Source organism: Pangasianodon hypophthalmus, chromosome 12, assembly GCF_027358585.1.
Source record: "Pangasianodon hypophthalmus isolate fPanHyp1 chromosome 12, fPanHyp1.pri, whole genome shotgun sequence".
NCBI classification, from domain to species: Eukaryota; Metazoa; Chordata; class Actinopteri; order Siluriformes; family Pangasiidae; genus Pangasianodon; species Pangasianodon hypophthalmus.
In genome coordinates, this window is record NC_069721.1 from 16,839,552 (window position 1) to 16,853,368 (window position 13,817).

Sequence of the window (13,817 nt, forward strand, 5' to 3'; positions counted from 1 at the left end):
ATAGCCCTGATGTGAACGCATGCTGTGTCCATTTTAGTCTACATTTTAACTGGAATAAAATTAATTTCAGCTAATAAATTTCTCCACTTGCTTCAGGTCTGTTAAAGATTAGTAAGATCTGGTGTAAACATACAAGTGCCACTTTTAATCTAGTAAACAAAACGGCAAGTCGGAATAATGGGAAGTCTTCCCATCCTCCTGAATTCTCCCACATTAGTCCGTACTACGCAGATGTTAATAACAGACTTTGGAAGAGACATTTTTAAAAGCATCCTTTAATTCAGTGTAAAATGTTTTTGTCAAAAATCAACAGATACATTTTCACAGCCATGCGGAAACAGTTTGCAATGCTTGTAAACAAATTAACATGTTCTCAACCAACAAGAGACCCCCCCCTCCACACACATTTGAACTATATACATTAGAAGCTATCAAATCCTATAATCACAGCACAAAGGATCATAGGAAACAAAAAGAAAGAACATGTACAGACTCTATGAAAAAAGTTACAAACCCCAAACCCTCACCTCTAATGTACCATGAGGGCTAATGTTAGTTCAGTTTTTATTATTACAAATAATTCAGCTACTTGTATCCAAAATACAGATTTTTAATTTTTTTTTTATTTTATTTTTTTAAGATTTCACTTTTATGTTCAGTCTCCACCCTAAAATTACGGACTTGATTTCCTCTCATAGATCAAGCGAATGAGTTATCAAATATATAGCACCATGATGTCATTACTAAGGACAGGGAAAAATATCACAAAAACCCGTGTTAGTATTCGAGACCAGAACAGCGCTGGTCTTCTCGGATTCTCACATTGCTGCATGCACTGATGATTATCAATCTACTGCACATTGTTATCCCTTAATTTCTTCTTCTTTTTTTTTTTCTTAGAAACATTTTTAACATTTCTAATATTGAATAAACAGGATAAGGCATCACATTTGCTATCAAGAAAAAAATTTTTTTAGCTTTAAAGGTGAAGTTGTGCGTTAGGGTGTGTTACGATTGATTTGAGGGTAGCAGCAAAAATCTCATGCCTTGAAACAGTCATGTCTTAATAGATGCAGACAATTAGGTGAATTTGGTCAAAATGAAAAAAGAATAATAATTCAAAATAATGTGAGCTGACATCAAACCAGTGTTGACCGTAATCCTGATGCTATGATTTTGAGGAATAGCCTATATAGAAAACTGAGACTGCTTTAGAAGACCACAAGTGAACAGTCAAATGGAAGTAAAGCAAAATATTTTCACAAATGTACAAAGCAACCACTGATGCAAAAACACATCAATATGACAACATTGTAGCACAACATGTTATTGCTTCAACAGATGTCATATAGAGTTTAAAACAAATACACACCAAAATGATCAACATCTAGCTAGGTGAAAATCTTGGAACTGGCACACGGAGGAGTGGAGGGAATAATAACGAGAGAGTGGAATGGGGTCCATATGAGTGAGTCTGTCATGAGAAGCCAGAGTACTGCACAGTTTAACGTTTTCGCCAACTCGCACCTGAGCCACAGCTTTCATGAGCCTGGTCAGGTGCACGAACGCAGAAAAACGCAGCGGCGCAGTGCTGTGGCTGTGCGGGAACTGGGCTTGAGTGACAGGGCTTTAGAAATATTTCATTTGGCTTCTGAGTTCTGTATTACTCTGAGGTACTGTAAATGAAAGCAAATGCAGGAAAATGTTCACATCCATATGGAAACTGGATTCAGTAATGAGGAAATTAAAAATAATAAAAAAAAAAAGCCAATGAAATACAAGATTTCCTGAGAAATTCACCAACAGCCTCACTGGTACTGATAGAGATTATAATTATAGAAGAATTATATAAATCACTATGCAAACAATATCGCTTTTTTTTTTTTTGTTTGTTTTTTTGTCTTTTTTTTTTTAATAGAACACTCAACATAGTCCATAAGAGGGAAAGTCTAGCTTCTACAAAATCATCACAGTTTTACAACATATTGTAAGAGTATCTGATTTAGGTGTATAGTCTGTAAGTATATATTTATGTGTTCTGATATTTTTTTTAAAGAATAAGACATTGTAAAACAACACATTACTGTATTATTGCATATCTTCAAATTTAAGGACTCTCAATATCACAATATGTAACAAATATAAATGTTTGGTAACTTGTAAAGTATAATATATGGTGCATGTGAATTTATAAACTCATTTTGCATACGGTGAATTATAGTCCTTCCAATGGTAAGTGAAAACTAGCTATTGCAGGAAGATGGTTAAAGAACCGAGCAAAAGCGGCGTGATTACACGTGAACCCTTAGCCGATGTAGATTTCAAACTCATTCTAAAGAGGTAGTACAAAAAATCTTTATTCTGGAATGAACGTTCGGATTCGAACACATCAGATCGACGATTGCTCTTAGGATATAGACGTAATCACTCATTGGTTCAGTACAAAAGCAGAGAGGCTGGTAAACTGTCATGGCGTTCAGGGATGAACTCGGCTCTCACATCTCAGCGATATGGAAAAGTCTCTGCTGTGTGAGTTTAAGATCATGGCAAAGTAGTGTTGAGTGGCTAGTAAATGTCATGTTCTTCGTTTGTTTATTCTGTGGCTCATAAAATACTTAAACCAGTATATAAAAATGGCTCCACGTATGAGATCAAGAGATAATCAACACTGGCTTCATATCAAATAAATGTTCTTGCATATCGTAATGCTGATTAGAGCAAATATCCCCTCTCTGAATGGTTGACTTGTCAGCCACTATACATATTGTACATTTGTTTGTCGTTTAATACAATAAAGCTGTAACTTCAACATTTTCACAGGCTGATATACATTTAATTTTACATCCCTGTAGTGCAAAATGTGACAGTGTTTTCCATTAGGCTATACCTCTTCTTACCAGGAAGGCTTATGACCAATAGAATATTAACCCTTACTCCACTACTCTACTATTTAGTTAATGTGTCATACATATATGGATATACTTTATCAATATAGATTTTTACTGCTCTTACAAAATCCACACCCATCCAAATAAAAGGGCTTTCGAAAAAAATCAGCGCATGAGACACATGGTCTTGGAGGAAGAAGAAAAAAAAAAAAAAAAAAAAAAAAAAAAAGGTTACTGAAAATGATACAGAAAAAAAAACAAAAAACAAACAGCTACGAAAACTTCAAGTACAATGATCACTGAGGAAAAAGTCCATCTGGCAAACTGATCGAACAAAAGTCAGGAAATATCCCCTTTCCAAAGAAAATCCCCGTTATGTCTCTCTCACAGAACTCTTCATCAGCTTTTCTTACCTGAAAAGAAAAGGACCTGGCGTGCAAGAGGAAGTAAGGTCACCCTGTTCTCCCAGGCCGTGTGTGTGTGTGTGTGTGTGTGTGTGTGTGTGTGTGTGTGTGTGTGTGTGTGTGTGTGTGTGTGTGTGTCGCTCTGAACGGGATCTTCCAGTGCTGTTGGCAGTGAGGTAAGGCTCCAGCAGGGCCGACACTCACGGCTCCTGTTTGATGTAGTAACTGCCCGAGCCGTTGCTCTCTTGGTCTGATGTGCCCTGGGAGAAGGTGAACTCGTCCACCTCTGGAGTCTCCTCCTTTATCTGCAGCGTGGCCTCTGAACCAAAAACACAAGAAACAAACAGAATATTACTACTATACACTACTACTATACATACAATGTTATTACTATACACAGACAGTATAGACAGTATAAACTCCTCAACCTTAAAAAGCTCCTAAATGAATCATTACCCAATGGCTGAAATGTTAAATTTTTTTTTTTTTTTTTTTTTTTTTTATCATCTTAACGTTTCAGACATAATTATAAAAATTTTTTTATGTGATTTGAATTTTGACTTTTTCTAAATATCAGGTATATTAAAAAGTAAACTGTTCATGTGTAGTAATACAATGAGCAAAAATGATTAAACATACCTGAAAAAAAATTGTTAACATTCATGTCTAAAATATTTAATGTTGATGACCAAAATTATAGAAATGACCATTTTTGAACGAAAGTATAATAATAATTTTGATAAAATTGACACAGTTTAGGACTGTTGCAGGATGTAGCTGATTTCAGAGGTAAAATATCTTTAGTAATAAAATTTGTTTTACAAAATGCTAAGACAGTCCAGCACAGTCCAGCACAAAAATATACTAATTTTACTTTTTTTCTAGAAAGTTGTGACATGTTGCATTAGAAAACTGCCAAGCAGTCTAGAGAGCAACAGAAATCAGGATGTAAATTTGAAATGATGTGGAGGAGATTTACCTACTCCATGTACCTATTATCTCACACACAGCCTTAAATTTACTATCCATAAATATGGATACTGTGCATGAAAAGAAATGATAACCTGTTTAACCCCAAACTCACTTATAATGAAGTCCACATTTTAATATTTATATAAAACATGTATTTTTGTAGGATGCTAATAGGTTATTAAAATGTGTGGGCAAATTCAGCTGTAAATCTAAAATTCATCCTTTCAGAGATTGGAGAAATTTGCAGTTATGTGTTATACTCTAAAACCTTCAGGAACTGAAATCACTTAAAATCAATTAAAAGTAAAACTAAACATGAAAACATTTGGTCATGTCAGAGTTATACTAAATGTGTGTTCACATGTCTGAATAATTTTAATAATAAATAGTCTTGGAAGCTTAACAATTATGTGCTGGTTACACTCGTTTAACCAGTAACGCCAGGATTCCTGAAAGATCTGTCTGTCTAGTATTTTAATAAGAAACCATTTAGCGTTCTGCCTGAAAGGCGCTAAAGTCCTCTCAAGGTTTAATCCACTGTCTCCACCTCTGGCTTGCTCATTAGCAATATAAACTACATCCAGACTTCTGTAAAGCTGCTTTGTGACAACAGCTACTGTTAAAGCGCTATACAAATGAACTTGAATTGAATTGAAGGCATGGCATGTTCTTAAAGAGATCACTAATTTGAGTTCAGTGAGATGAACCATGCCGAGAAGAATCTCTGAGCCATTATTTTGTAATTACCATAACCGTGACGTGACATGAACACACCAAGACTATTATTGGTCTTGTAGTTATGAGTTCATGCTATGTTGCAGCAACATTTATCGATGAAACTCAGCAAGTTTCTGGAGACTTGTATTATGAGGGAGTATTGAGAGAACAGGTTCTCAGTCCTCTTTAGGTCTGTAGATTGGGTGTAAAGGGCAGAGGTGCGTGCAGGACTACTTTTAATTCCACTCCTGAAGCAATTCTGACTAACTCTTCCTGTTCTGATACACACCTCAACAGGCCTGTTATCTGTACCTGGAATCACTACTTATGTAGATTATGCTAAAAAAAAAAAAAAAAAAAAAGTACTTTAATCTATGCATATATATCATGATGTTATCAGGTTTACACATTCAGGTGCAACCTGAAACTTTTACAACTGAATCCCGAACATGATCTAAGTTTAACATTTACAAGCTGTGATGATGAGGTTCACCACTATATAAAACAGATGATGAGACGCTATTTTCATCAGGCAGAATTTGAGGGAATATTTAAGTTCACAGGCTTCCAGCGGTGTGTAATAAAACACTTCCCACTGTATATAATGGCCTTTTTAATGACATGCAACCCACACGGTATAAACAGCTTTGCACTCTGACAGCTGTGCCTGCTCTTTTTGCTTTACGTCCTGGCACTTCGATGTGGAGAACACAGCAGGAGCGCCAGCCTGAGGGATTAAGAATAAAATTACCTGAGTTGAGTGAGCGATCGCGCTCCACACCAGGTGGGTGGGGAAGGTAAAGGGACGGAGTCTGCTCTTCATCGCCTGAGAAACTGCTCCTCCTCAGAGACCCACCAAACCCGAGCGGCCTCCTCCCAACTGGAATCTTCCTCTCTAAACACCAAGCCACACTGGAGTTACCCACGTTACTGCATTAGCCATGCTGCAGAGTTCCACTTCTCACAACCACCCTCTTCACCTTCCTTCCCTGATTTCAAGTGACTTTAACTGTGTCACATTCTGTTTTCTGAGCACCATGCCGAACAACAAACCAGTCACTTTTCCACCCAGTGATTATCTTTTCCCACCTCCCAGAACTGTCCTTAGCATCTCTCACCACTGAATTAGTGCCACCATCACTCAAGACGGAGCCAAATGAGACCAAGAGCAGAACAGGAGGACACCCTGATGGACAAAATTTTGCCCCCACACACAGTGACCAGTGAATAGAAAGGGGAAGTAGAAGGAGAGTTGGCTGAAAATGAAGAAGTGCCTTACTTTTCTTTTGTCCTTTGTACTGTGGAGCTTTCTTTTTCTGTTTTGTCACATTAGGAGGTGCTTCCCTCGTGGCTGAAGAAAAACAAAACAAATGTTAATTACTCACTGATAGTCAATAAAAATGAAGCTTAAATATACATCTAACAGACCACTTGATTGGATACGGATGCTCTTACTACATTTTTTAGTTTTTGTAAAGTATGTATAGTCAACTAAACTGTTTTTCTTATACTTCTATGTTCATATTTATGTTTAAACTTGTATGTAGCACCGTTGTCCTGCGAGACACGACATTTTGTTCCACTATATGTCCACACATGTAGCAGAATGACAATAAAGCTCAACTTGAACTTGAACACTCTTTGGGGGAAAAAAAAAAAAAAAACAAAACACATTCTTATGGGTTCCTTATGGGTTTGTTGGATAGTTGGGATTTTTAGCTTCCTAAAGGGGTTAGAATGCTGACAACTCATAATGCATATGTTTGATTTACTTGCTACAGTAAAGTTAATGGAATCGTGTTGAATCACTAGAGTGTGTGACCAGTTTTCCTGGTCTGCAAAAGCACGACTGCCATATTAACACCACAGCAACAAGGAGAAGACACCAAGCTTCGATTCAAATGGACTAATCGCTCCATAAATGAAATTCCTTATGATTTATATTCATTAATGGACATTACAAACAGTAATTTAACATGCTAACATGCTAACTAATTTTGACATTTAAAGTTCCATCACAGCATCTGACACCAGTGTTTCTGAAGATTCAGAATGTAGCTTAGTTGTTGTGTAATGTTCACTCACTCTGTGCAGCAGGTGGCTGGAGCTGGTAGCCGGTGACCTGACACCAGCCTACAGGGTAAAGGTCTGGAGACTCACAGTCCACCCACTGGTCATACTCTTCCTCCCAGCCATCGAAATGAATGCGCAGGAGTCTGTGGATGATCCTGGTTACGGTGGCTACACACACCAGACGTGGCTCCATCAGGTCCACCGCCTCCAGCTTCATGCCTTCGCGGAAGCCGTGATTCGGGACCTCCTAAAAATGCCACACGTAACGACTTAAGTACATGAGCAGAAACGTGGTCCACAAATAAAAATGGTACAAGGTGTCACCTGCTTTATCTGCAATCCTCCAAAACCATTTAATGACATAAAATCAAAATCAGACTCACATGAAAAGCGCATGTGAAATAACTCACATTGTTTTCTCTTGTTCTTTATGCAAACTTACTTTGTTAAAGAGCTTCACAGGGGCTGCTATTGAACATGTTTCTCTGAGGTAGTCAAACCATTTGAATGGCAGTTTGTTGTACCCTGTGGATCAGGTCAAGATTTACAACTAAAGTAATACAAAGCGATTATTTGTGGCAGAAAGCTGTAAATGTTAGCACTCAAATGGCTTTTACCTCTTGGAGGTGTGAGCTCAATGTTGTTGATTTCACAGAAGCCCACTGGGAAAATGGAGGGAGAGGTGGAGTGGTAGCAGAACCAATCGGAGCCATCTGCTGCTTCTGAGCCATCAATTCCAATCATGAGGTACCCATCTGCCAACACCTACGAGAGGAAAACCGAGTCCAGGAATTAATGGAGGACATTTCCATTAATACGCTCCGTCTATAATTTATGCATGACTCCGTTTAGGCTATGTGCCATTACCTTTCTTACAGTAGCGACACATATAGCTGAGAGATTGAGAGGGTCTATTGCTTCCAGCTTCATGCCATCTTTAAACCACTCGCCACTCTGGTCTACATCCCTCACCTGATAATGAGAAGACGAGAAATGAACAAGAATATCTCTGTGATTGGTCAGAAAAACAGAATCTTCTGCATGTGGATAATTATATGTAGAAATTTTAGAAAATCACCTTTAGAAATAACTGGGAAGGGGCATCTGTAAGACCATCAATTTTCTTTGACACTTCTAGAAAAGGTAGATAATATATTATAATAAAATAACAAAAACATTTATGTTTTAGTGATTAAAATTCCCAAATATCTGCCCAGTGACTGCTTTTAATGAAACCCTCAAAGCCCTAAAAGTAGGTGAGTACGCGCGCACACGCACGCACACACGCGCGCGCACGCACGCACGCACACACTGACCAGATCTTTTAAAGCGGTGCCCGATGCTCCTTGACCAGCCGATGGAATGGATGAGTGGGCTGTACATGTGACACCAGAAGTCATCTGAGCCGTCCTGGCTCTCTTCATAGACGAGTCGCAGTCGGCCCCCGATCACCTGCTCCACCAGAGCTACACGCGTCCGGCACAGGTGAGTTTTATCCACCACCTCCACACGCATCAGCTTCTTAAACGGGTATTGCATGCTCTCCTGCACCTGGTAGTTACACAGTAAAAAACAAAAAAAGTATTTGCACAGATTTTTAAAGAAAATCACCTTGCATGTTGCATAAGGTAACAAATGTCTACAACAGCAATTACTACAACAAATGTAGTGCAGTTTAACAATGGTGAATACGATCAAGTTCAACTTTGAAGAAAGCCATGAATTTTTTTTTTTTTAGTAATGTCCATCTTCCAAATCTGTAGCATATGTAGCATTTGTCCCTGTACAGAAAACACATTTACACAAAACCTATAATGTAATATAAATATGTATCCGACCTGCCTGACCCATCCTGATGCCCTACTTCTGGTTGGAGTTCTCATGGGTTGAGTTCGCTTGCTGCTGCTGGGGTGGCCCCATATGAACGGCCTGAAGAACCGTTTGGATTGCTGGGGATGGTGCCACCTGGGGGCTGTGGAGATGTCTTGGGGATCTCATATGGGGAGCTGTACTGTAATGGCTTGGGACTGCGATTGCTGTGGTGGCTTTGGGGCAGCAGCTGCCATGAGCACCTTCGTACTCAGGACTCCATCAGTGGACAGTGGATAGATTTTAACCTACCGGACTTCTTGCGAAAACTGTGATGAATTTACTGGTTGCACATTTGCACTATTTTTCCATATAGTACACAATAATAAAATGGATTTATTTATAATTGCACTATCCATCGCACCCAGATGAGGATGGGTTCCCTTTTGAGTCTGGTTCCTCTCAAGGGTTCTTCCTCATATTGTCTCAGGGAGTTTTTCCTTGCCACCGTCGCCTCTGGCTTGCTCATTAGGGATAAATTCACATATTTACAATATATTTTTTGAATCCATTTATTTCTGTAAAGCTGCTTTGTGACAATGTCCATTGTTAAAAGTGCTATACAAATAAAATTGAACTGAATTGAAATATGTATTAATTCATCTCCACTGAGTGCTTTATCCTTGTCAGGGATGTGTGGATCCAGAGTCTATCCCAGGAATTGGAGGTGAGGTGGGAATTCACCTGGGACAGGACGCCAATCCATCACAGAGCACCACACACACACATTCACACACTCATTCATACTTAGGGGTAATTTGGAGTTGATATTCCACCTACAGGCAAGTTTTGGTTGGTGTAAGGAAACTGGAGAACCCAGAATAAACCCGCGAGGACGTGAGGAGAACATGTAAAACTCCACCCAGACAGTAACCCAAGCTATAAGTGTTTATGTGAAAGGCTCTTTTTTCAGTCAAAGGTATTTAGAAATTAAGACAAATCTGTATCATTCGTTCTTTCATAGATTTCATAATCAATTTTTCAGAAGGAAGAATTTCTGGTTAAAAAAAAAAAAAAATAAATAAATAAATCTGCCTGATGGCTAATGAATGCCACAAAACCTTCAGGAAAGTAATCTGAATTATTTATACCTGTATCTCAGTGTTAATTATCACAGTTGAATAAAACCTGATAAGAACAGATTCAGCACATCATCTCATGTCTGTCATCCTAAGACTTTCATTATTAGAGTGTTATTGGTTGTAGTTTTCAATTTGTGTTACAGTAATATAACAGAATCTAAGAACTGCCTTAGACTTCCATTATAAGTGAGCTGAGTGAGCAGGTTTTCCATTCTTTTCTCAGTACAGGGAAACATTTCTTTTTCTTCCATTCTTTTCTCAGTACAGGGAAACATTTCTTGTCCATGATAATTACACACATGCTACAGATATGGGGAAATGGAGACCAGGCTGAAGTGTTGGCCTATTCCTCAAATGTGACGTTACGACACAAAAGCCATGAGGGAGCATTCTTACCTTTTTAGCAAAATCAGGTGGCAGAGTTTTCACTCCAGTGAGTCGCTTCACGAGAAAAACTTTCCAGTTAGAGCACTTATGCTGGATTGCTACAAAAAAAAAAAACAAACAAACACAAATGCGTCACCTCTTTGCCAGATAATTTATCTTAACCACAGGTGTTCTATCATGGCTGTTGATTACTTACATTTAGGAGGTACCAGGGGTTTACCATTCGAGGCACACCATCCGACAGGATGGATTTCTGGGACGCACAGATTACACCAGAAGTCATGGCTCGAGTCGTTTTCAAATCCCTCATATCGGAGAAGTGCTTTAAAACCTCAAAAAGAATGGATTACAAAAGTATGTACATGCCATTACAAAAACACACCTTACACACAATAAGAGCAATTTAAGAATTTACCTGCCAATTTAACAATCGCTGCTATCCAGTAAACTTTGGTGGAGAGGTTTGTGTCAGAATTGAGAACCTCGACCCTCACACCCTCAGTAATGTCACCCCAGAATAAACCCAAAGGTACCTGGAGAACAGTGTACACAAGCATGTGTTGAGGAAATGCATATGATTTTAATGATTTTCAGTCAGCGTGAATCAGGATCCACTTATGAACAATACGCACATGTTTGAAACAGCTTACTGGAGCTCCGATCAGGTTATTGCTACAAATGTACTGACCCCAGTCGAAGCCCTCAACAGGAACAGCTGTCAGAAATGAAACACACATAATATGGCACAATATGTACAAGTCTCTCTTACTGGCAGGAGAGGGAGGAAAAGAAAAAAAAAACAAGTTAAGCTGTTAATGCTTTGCATCATGGTAGGCTTACCTGATTTTGATTTAGCTGGGCTCTGCTGAGTCGATTGATACTGTGCATAAGCTGCCAATTTTGCCATGAGTGGCTGTTTCTGTAAGACCTTTGCTTTTTTTGTTGGTGGTTTCCCCTTTGTGAGACGAACATAACACAGTTTAATATACAAAATCATGATTGCGTATAACTTCGAAAGGTGCTATTCAAATAAAACACATTTAAATTAGTTTGAGAAAATTGTTTAGGCATGAGATACCTGAAGTCTGGCCAATATGCTGGCTTTTTTTGAGTTGGAGGAATAACTTCTGGAGCAGGATACGCTGCAGAACCTCTTTGTTTTGGAGTAAAAAGCATCTCGGACCCCGACCATTCCACACATTTCACAAGTTGCTTTAAAGGCGCACAAAAGAAGAAAACGAGCACTTAATACAATACGCAGGGACAGTATGCACAATCTGTACACAGCCAGGTCATGCATTAACTAAACACAAGGAATTCTGCACTAACCCATGCCAGCTTTTCCATCTGGGTAGGTGTACACCTGCCCGTTGTTCTTGATGATGGGCAGACCGGCAGGAAGACTGCGCTCTTCATCCTCGCTGTCCTCTGTGCTGGAGCTGCTGCTCGACTCCTCACTGCTCTCATAGCCGTCAAACATGCCAAACGAGTCTCTTCTCTTCCTTTCTGACCGTGAAGTGCGTTCAGCCTGCCAAAACAAGGTTCAAGTAAACTGATCTGTCCAGGAGGCAGGAGGAACACTTAAAATGAACGAAGCAGCACCAAACAAACTGAAACCTGACTTAAGATCATGCAAACGAAGTACTGATCAGAAGGTCAGCATGCAAGCTGCATGGTTTTTAAGAAGAGGATTCATCAGAGATATTATTTAGCTATTATATTATAGACTACAAGCCTAACTGTGTGATCACTTGAATGAAAGTTCAGAATTAAAACTGAATGCAAATAGCATTTGAATAGTTGTATTATATTCATGAAATAAATATGAACATGACTTTAAGGGAATCACTGGAAGGATTTTCTACACTTAAAAGTCACTGGCTGTTAAAAAAAAAAAAAAAAAGCACAAAAACCTGAAGATCTGCTGGTTTGTAGAAAACGAGTGCTAAAGCAAACCCATGGCAATCAGGTGTACTCTCAGATATGAGCAGTAAACAGTGAAGTGTGCTGGAGAGTACTCTAACTGCACTGATCTCTGCAGGTTACTGAACTGGCTCAGCTATCAGTCACAGCCTTTATAGCTTAGCAAATGAAGTCGAAGAGCGTTCATCTGAAAGCATGTTTCACTCTCAACATCTGAATCACAGAACGAATTGTCCTTATTTTATGCAACAGGTTCTCTGAGCACTGAGCAGCCGCCTGTGTTTGTTGTGAACATTTTTGGATTAAAGCCAGTTAGCCATGGAGCTAGCTACAACATTACAAAACGAGCTGCACTATGGGCCTCGGTCTGATGTGCTCCACAAAACGCAAAATAAAGAAGAAGGCCGCAGTGGAAATATTCACTGTATGGATGTCAGGACATGAACATTTTCATTTTAGGAATGAAAGAGTGCCGTTCCGCGGGTTAAGCTAGCTAGCAGGCTAACATTAGCTTTGCTGCAGACTGACAACCAAAACAAAGAGGATTGTAATGGGGCTAGCTAACAAGCTAGCACAGGCTATTTCACAAGCGAAACAAGGAAGCAAGCAGAATATAAATTCTCTTACCAAATCCCTTGCGTCTTCCATTAGCCCTTCATGTAAGACCGAAAGCTAATGTGAGTTTGCTGTATAGCAGGCCCCACTGTCAGGGGCTCGGGCTCAATATTTCACCAAATGCAAAAAAATAACTCCAGCTGATTATCAACAATTGTCATTGAATAAGTGCGCATGCGCCTTCGTGCCTGTTTACTATTGGTCCGGAAGTGATGTCGTCATCAGCAGATCAAACAAAATAAGGTGAGCGATTTTTACTGCAGAGGAGCCAGAGATGAAGCCCCACACCTACACACACACACCTACACACACACACTTCTCTGCCTCAGATTTAGACTTAATAACAACAACACCGACAATAATAATAAATTATTACTGTTGTTATTATTATTAATTTTATTATTGTTGTTGTTGTTTTGCATAAATTGTAAAATAGCATATACATTTGTTTGCCATTTTTCCATCTTTTTTTTCATTTCTCACTTCAAATCTCAGTCAGCCTATACATTCATTCATTCGATTCTGAATAATACCTCACAGCTACCTCTGCCCTAGTAATAATTATAATAAGGTTTAGAAGTCCATAGTATTGCTTAATTCAGTTAATTGGTATGCAAACTCGCTACTGTGTACTGTTTTGTATTAATATTGTCCTAAGGCAGCTTCCCGAAGAAGGAAAAAGAAAGATGGTGTGGTCGACAGTACTTTTGTGGTGCCAAGTCATGCAAAGATCAGTAAAAGTCAGTAACAGCATTCTGTAACTGTAATTCTGGAACAGTAAAAGTCAGTAAGGGCATTCTGTAATTAATGACATTTTAAACACAGTAAATGTTATATTAATTACAGAATGCTGTTGCTGTAATTAATATGACATTTTAAATGCAGTA

General features: G+C 38.8%; 1 protein-coding gene across 2 annotated transcripts; it reads right to left on the reverse strand.

Annotated features, from left to right (window-relative positions):
• Positions 1–817: 817 nt before the first annotated feature.
• On the reverse strand, positions 818–13,184 carry mbtd1 (mbt domain containing 1). Of its 2 annotated transcripts, XM_026915263.3 has the most exons (17): positions 12,943–13,181; positions 11,722–11,920; positions 11,471–11,604; positions 11,233–11,347; positions 11,025–11,107; positions 10,808–10,925; positions 10,589–10,723; positions 10,402–10,490; positions 8,371–8,605; positions 8,133–8,188; positions 7,922–8,026; positions 7,672–7,819; positions 7,497–7,579; positions 7,067–7,301; positions 6,261–6,332; positions 5,733–5,876; positions 818–3,611 (listed from the first exon to the last, which is right to left on the reverse strand). In XM_026915263.3, exons 1-17 carry the CDS (start codon positions 12,961–12,963, stop codon positions 3,493–3,495), a joined length of 2,091 nt encoding a protein of 696 aa, XP_026771064.1. In that variant the 5' UTR covers positions 12,964–13,181; the 3' UTR covers positions 818–3,492. The 2 variants fall into 2 exon arrangements, with proteins under 2 accessions (XP_026771064.1, XP_026771067.1); XM_026915266.3 differs by lacking the exon at positions 5,733–5,876 and having other exon boundaries at positions 12,943–13,184.
• Between the last annotated feature and the right edge of the window lie 633 nt (positions 13,185–13,817).

Coding starts and splice junctions, on each gene's coding strand:
- mbtd1 (XM_026915263.3), bottom strand. CDS start 12,963: ATGGAAGACGCAAGGGATTTG. Junction 5,877..6,260: donor GTACAAAGGACAAAAGAAAA/GTAAGGCACTTC, acceptor CTTGGTGTTTAG/AGAGGAAGATTCCAGTTGGG. Junction 3,612..5,732: donor CGATCGCTCACTCAACTCAG/GTAATTTTATTC, acceptor TTTTTGGTTCAG/AGGCCACGCTGCAGATAAAG.